Source organism: Grammomys surdaster, unplaced genomic scaffold, assembly GCF_004785775.1.
Source record: "Grammomys surdaster isolate TR1022 unplaced genomic scaffold, NIH_TR_1.0 187, whole genome shotgun sequence".
Lineage (NCBI taxonomy): Eukaryota > Metazoa > Chordata > Mammalia > Rodentia > Muridae > Grammomys > Grammomys surdaster.
Genome location: NW_021604632.1, coordinates 8,359,565 through 8,366,051, shown reverse-complemented (window position 1 = coordinate 8,366,051; position 6,487 = coordinate 8,359,565). Strand labels below are relative to the sequence as shown.

General features: G+C 44.7%; 1 protein-coding gene across 2 annotated transcripts in view; it reads left to right on the top strand.

The window, feature by feature from the left end:
* Positions 1–750: 750 nt before the first annotated feature.
* Nfat5 (nuclear factor of activated T cells 5) overlaps positions 751–6,487 on the top strand; it is a 77,751-nt gene continuing 72,014 nt past the window's right edge. Inside the window, exons 1-2 of one of the 2 annotated variants that reach the window (XM_028768547.1) lie at positions 751–857; positions 2,546–2,599. In XM_028768547.1, coding sequence (XP_028624380.1) covers positions 785–857; positions 2,546–2,599 — 127 coding nt within the window. In that variant the 5' untranslated portion in view covers positions 751–784. The remainder of the gene's footprint in view (positions 858–2,545; positions 2,600–6,487) is intronic. The other variant, XM_028768548.1, reaches the window with a different exon arrangement.

Below are 6,487 nucleotides of genomic sequence, written 5' to 3'. Positions count from 1 at the left end.
GGGTTGCTGTCCACGCCGTGGAACTCCATTTCCCTGTGCGAGCTCAAGCGTGCGGGCCTCGATCGCTGCAAGTCTCTGGAGGTCTTTTCCCCTCTTTGCAGACATCTAGGTCCCCCAGGGTCTGTATCCTCCTAAGTACACCACGGTGCAGGGCTGGCCGCCTCAGGCTCGCCGCCACCAGGTCGTGGCAAAAATCTTTTCCCTTCTCAGGGCCCCAGAAGGCAGGCCGCCTCCCTCCTCCCTCCCTGCTGGCGGGGCCCTTTCCCAGTCCGGGATCAGCAGCAGCCGCGGCAGCGACGGCAGGAAGCGAAGCCCTTGTTGATGCTGTTCTGTGGCGCGCCTGTCCGCCCTCCGTCGGCCGCCAGGCTCTTCCGGGCTCCTGGTTCTCCCCCCTCCGCGCGTGCGCAGTGCCTCACGAGGGGGCGGGGCTCAGATTCCTGTCAGCGGCGGCGGCGGTGGCGGCGGCCGTCAGTGTGCGCTGAGGAGAAGCCCGAAACGGACCCGTTGGCTCTCCCTCTCCCCTTCCCCGTCCGAACCTTCTTGTCTCCGGACTCACCGGGAGTCAGTTCTCCACTCCGCAGAGTTGTTCTCCACTCCGCCGCCCTTCTCGTCGCTCGGCCGGGTGGGAAGTGACTGCCCTCGAGGAGGAGGAGGAGGAGGCAGCCGCTGCCGCCCTCGTCTCGCCGCCCCCGGTTCGGTGCCCGCGGATCCCGGAGAGGAGGTGCCGCCGCCACCGCCGCTCCCCCCCTCCCGCTGCCCTCGGGCCGGGCTGGGTCGAGCTGCGATGCCCTCGGACTTCATCTCATTGCTCAGCGCGGACCTAGACCTGGAATCGCCCAAGTCCCTGTACTCGCGAGGTGAGTCGGGTGGGGGGTGGGGCGTGGGGGCGGGGAGCGCGAGCGCGCGGAGTCCCGGGAGGTCCCCGTCGGGGCCGGGTTCTGGCGGGGTTGCCCCTCACGAGAGTCCTGGGCTGGCCGCGGAGGGCCAGGGGTGATCCCGGAGCTTTGGAGCGGCGCCCCCTCCCCGGCGCAGCGCGGGGCGGCGGGGGGCTCAGGGTCCGCGCGCCCCCCGAATCCTCTGCGGCCCCGGAGGTTCGCAACCTGCTGGTCGGCGGGTCGGAACTCCACCACCCTCGGCGGACTGCCGGCCCAGTCCTCCCCCGGCAAGGGAATCACCCCACTGGTCCCGCTGCTGGAGCCGCCGCGGGGTGTGTGTGTGGGGGGTCGGGGGGTCGCGGCTCGTGTCCCCCGGACTCTTCTCCTTGGCAAAGTTGCCCCACGCCCGGCTGCGTGGCCCCAAGGGGCTTCCGAGCTCAGGGTCACCATTTTTTTTTTTCTCCCTCTGGTCTTGTTTGGGGGGGGCCGTCCTACCCCCCCCCCCCCCCGGCCTAGTCCACTCCCTCCCCATGTCGGGACGGCCCCCCTCGGCCAGGCGTTCTTCCTTTCCTCGTCATCTTCTTGCCTGGAAAAGGCCCCAATCTTCTTTCTCTCTTTCCACCTCCGTGACATTCTAATTACTTCTCTTTTACAAAGCCAGGGATGCCCTCCCTGGATTACTTGTGTTCCTCTCCCTGGAGTACCAGGCTCCGGCACAGTCCTGCCCTTTGAGAAAAATTCTCTTCTTTGCTGTTCAAGGGCTTCGTGCAGAGAGGAGGCAGTGAACAGAGATTCCCATTTAAAACTATTTTGGCTAAGGCCTGCAGGGGATTCCCAGTATCTAAAACATTAATACTTGAGGTGATCTCTGCTGGGGTTAAATTCCTACACTGGACACCACAAGAATGTGTCCGAACAGGTTTTCTTTGCAAGGGGTATCAAATCAAAAATACCCCCATCTGTGGTCATCGCTATTTCTTATACCAGTGGAAGGAGGCAGAGGACAGTTCTTTTAAAAAAAATATACCATGGTGAACCTTTTTCCTGAGAAATCCAGCATTTCTCTTATTTTTGGCTTTACAAACCAACCAGAAAATTTCACCTTTTTTGGGTAGAGAAGGACTTCAGCCTTGCATTAATATATTTGTATTAAGTGAATAAGAGGGATATGGCTTCCCCTGGAAGGTGCTAGAGTTTAGACTATTGAATTTGTGCACAGAGTCCTATTTAGTAACTGTTAAGCCTTTGTCTGTTCCTTTGATGAATTTAGTTGGCAGTCACTATCCTGTAGAATGTTTTTCAGATAGTAATTGAAGTAGCTTAGAAATATTGTAGTTTGAAGTCTCAGAAGGAAGAGAAAATATTAAGAGATGATCCTTAGAATAGGGCTAATGCACAATTGGGTGCTAAAAATAGTCAAGACAGTAATACCATTTGGGCAGTAATCATCAGATAATTTTCCATGAAACAAATGCTTTATCAAAATCTAAGTTTAGCTTTAGAGACCAGTGTAGAAGCAACCCAGCCTTCCTTTTGCAGGGAACAGACAAAACTAATATGGGCTTAGGCTCTTAAAAATACATAATAGTTATGTAAGAGATGTATGCTATCCTTGGCATTTTTTTTCTCATTCAGCATAAAAAGTACTTAATGCTTTTTGTGTTTTTCAGATTCTCTGAAGTTACACCCATCACAGAATTTTCATAGAGCTGGACTATTGGAAGGTCAGCAAAGTACCATTTACAGCATATTGTGTCAGTGTGCAAAGGCGTTCTCTAAGATGGAGTTAAAGGGGGAGAGTGGGAAACTTTGCAGACTCACACAATGGAGTTTTTTTGCTAAGGAGCCTGATCCTTCTTTTAGAGCAGCTAAATGTTTCAGTGGATTTCATTGCTGTGTACGAATTGCTTGTAGGCCATTGTATCTGATTTGAGAGGCCTTGGGACAATCCCTTAGGATCATTTAAAATTATGTGTTGGGTGTTCTACTTTAGTATTTCAGTTAAATTGTTTCTAAACATAAACTAAATTTGACAAGATTCAAATATAAAGATGATAAGTTAATAAATACAGCAGTGACACCAAACACATACTTAGTTTGAAAATTCCAAACAGAAAACTCTTGGATGTTGTAAATTTCAAAATTATATATAACTTATTTACCAAGTACTGATGTTATTTCTATTTCGTTATATGTAAGGATAAGAAAAACTACGTAATAGGAATAATGCTTAGAAAAAAAAAAGCCCCAAGAAAGTTCTGAGGAAGTTAATAGGATATGTACCTTAAGCAGGTGACAATTACTTTAAAAAATGTTTTCTTTGTTGTAGTAAATAATTTTTACTCCACATTGTTTTTTTTTGTTTGTTTGTTTGTTTGTTTTTTGTTTTTTTGGTTTTTGTTTTTTCGAGACAGGGTTTCTCTGTGTAGCCCTGGCTGTCCTGGAACTCACTCTGTAGACCAGGCTGTCCTCGAACTCAGAAATCCGCCTGCCTCTGCCTCCCAAGTGCTGGGATTAAAGGCATGCGCCGCCACTGCCCGGCTACTTTGTTTTAATAGATTTATTTTTTATACACTTACCATCTTTGAATTTTAGGGTCTTGGTATTAGATACCAAGGATATTAATTTAATTCCTCCACTGTATAGAGCTGAGAAGCAAGCTGAAAGTAAGCGGCGTGGGGGGAAAGTTCAGCATCAGCAGGAACAATGCTTTCTGTGTTTTAGTCAGCGCTCCTTAAGCAAAGCCAAGGGCTACTGTGAAATATATGTACCCAGTAACATAACAAGTACTTTATGATCTCTTTGAAAAAGGCTTTAAATATTTTCATAGGACTTCAGTATAGCTTTTTTCTCCCTTAGAGGTAGGTAGGTAGACCTGTAGATACAGTGGAGGAAGTGAGTGTTGTAATTCAGCTTAGGTTTGAATACCAGTTTAGCAACTTCTTCAGCGCTGTGACCTGGGGCAAGTGATTTTACTATTCTAAACTTTATTATTCTTTCTACAAAAGTAGGTATCTCCTTAATTAGCTAATGTGTATTAAAATGCTTAGTTACAGTGTTTGGCTTTATTTATTTATTTATTATATTATTGAGCAGTACTAGGGATTTATTTATTTACTTCTTTTTGGTTTTTGAGACAGAGTCTTAACTATATAGCTCTGGCCTGGAACTCCCTATGTATACTTTACTGCTCTGGAACTTAGATCTGCCTGCCTCTTCTTTGAGTGCAGAGATTTAGGGGTGTGCCACAATGCCTTCCTAGCAGTACTGGGGATTTAACCTGGGGCTTCAAAAAATGGGGCAGGTGTTGTATCACTGAGCCTTGGTGAGGGGTATCATAATCAGAGACTGTCAGGAAGTAGAAAGATACTGAAAATGTGTTACTCATTTAAGAAGGCATTTTATAAATGTTAAGGGTCTTGTTTTTTGTTGTTTTTGAGGTTTATTTTTATGTGTATGAATGTTTAGCTTGCCTGTATGTCTGTGTAGCATGTGTGTGCTTTGTGCTCACAGAGCTCAGAAAGATCTGTGTTGAATACCCAGAAACTGGAGTTATAGATGATTATGAGCTGTCACGCTTAAGTCCCCTAGAAGAGTAGCCAATGCTTTTAACTGCTGAGCCATCTCTCTAGTCCCCTAAAAGTTTTTTTTTTTAAACTTTAGCATCAGCTATATTGTTTTAACAGTATGATTTAGAACATATAAAATATTCTCAAATATTTACTGGTTATATTTGCACATATATATGTGTGTGTACATATATATATATATAGAGAGAAAGAGAGTGAGTGCATGTGTGTATTAGTGTGAAAATACTTTTTTAAAAGTACAATCCAAATAGAAGAGACATTTTTAGAAGTTTTCTATTTTTGTTTTTCAAGACTAGCATTTTTGTTGTTGTTGTTGATGAAAATAGGAAAAATACGGTAATTATTTAAGAAGGTAGTAGGCTTTTTTTGTTTGTTTTATTTTGTTTTTGGAACAGGTTTCTCTGTGTAGCTCTGGCTGTTTTAGAATTCATGCTGTAGACCAGGCAGCCTTGGGGCTCACAGAGAGTTCTGTCTCTGCCTCCCAAATGCTGGTGTTAAAGGCATGTGCTGCTGCTGCTGCTGCTGCTGCTGCTGCTGCTACTGCTACTGCTGCCGCTACTGCTGCCGCTACCGCCACCTGATCACTGTCCAACTTTAAGGAGATATTTTTAATGAGTTTATAGAAATAAAACCATTTAATATATGTATTACATGCTTGTGCCTATATGTTAATCTTTAACTTGAGTTGAGAAGACGTCTTCAAAAGATCACCCTTTTACAGATAATATTTAATTAAAAGCTATATGTATTAGATTTTTGACTAAATACATCATGAATTTGCTTAATGTTTTTAAACAGTATTAACATTTATATTGCCCATTGTTAACTTTAATTTTAAATTTAGAAATTTTACATTTATTTGTGTATATTCACGTACACATATACATGCATTGCCATGGAGGTCAGAGAACAATTGTATTTAGTTCTCTTCACCACATGAAATTTTAATTCAAGTAGTCTGGCCTTGTGGCAGGTGCCTTTACCTATGGAGCAATCTTGGCCTATGAGAAATGCATCGTAAATAATGTATAAAAGCAGAGACAATAAAATGCTGAGTCTTTCTATACCCGTCACCAGGCTCTAACAGTTTTCAGTGTCTTCTTTTTACCTTCTGTTTCCTAAACATTACTTTAAAATAAATGGGTTATTAAAAATAAGTGCCGGGCTGGAGAGATGACTCAGTGGTTAAGAGCACTGACTGTACTTCCAGAGGTCCTGAGTTCAAATCCCAGCAACCACATGGTGGCTCACAGCCATCTGTAATGAGATCTGATGCCCTCTTCTGGTGTGTCTGAAGATAGCTACAGTGTATTCATATATAATAAATAAATAAATCTTTAAAAAAAAGTGCCAAATATTGTAATTATTTCACACATAAGCACTTTCACATTTCAGTGAGCTCTTTCTTTCTTTTTTTTTTTTTGTTTGTTTTTTTTTGTTTTGTTTTGTTTTTTGAGACAGGGTTTCTCTGTATAGCCCTGGCTGTCCTGGAACTCACTCTGTAGACCAGGCTGGCCTTGAACTCAGAAATCCACCTGCCTCTGCCTCCCAAGTGCTGGGATTAAAGGCCATCACCGCCCGGTGAGCTCTTCCTTTTTAAAAAGATTTTTTTTTATTATTAACATAAAAGATATACTTAATGTGCATGAGTATCTTGCTTGCCTGTTCTATCTCTACACCATGTATGTGTAGTACTCTCATAGGTTAGATGAGGGTACAATGTGGGTGCTGGGATCTTCAGAGCCATCTCTCCCAACTCCCAAGATTTTATTTATTTTTAAAACATTGTTACTTAAGTGTGTATGAGTAAGCAGATGTGCTTGTGGGTACCTAAGGAGACCAGAAGAGGGTATCACATCTCCTGGAGCTAGTTAGAGGTAATTGTGAGCCATGTGATGTACATGTGTTCTGGGTACTAATTCCGCTCCTTTGGAAGAACAGCCAGTACTTTCAACTACTGTGCTATCTCCAGCCTCATGGTGACTTGACCTTCCCCTCCCCTCCCCTCCCCTCCCCTTCCCC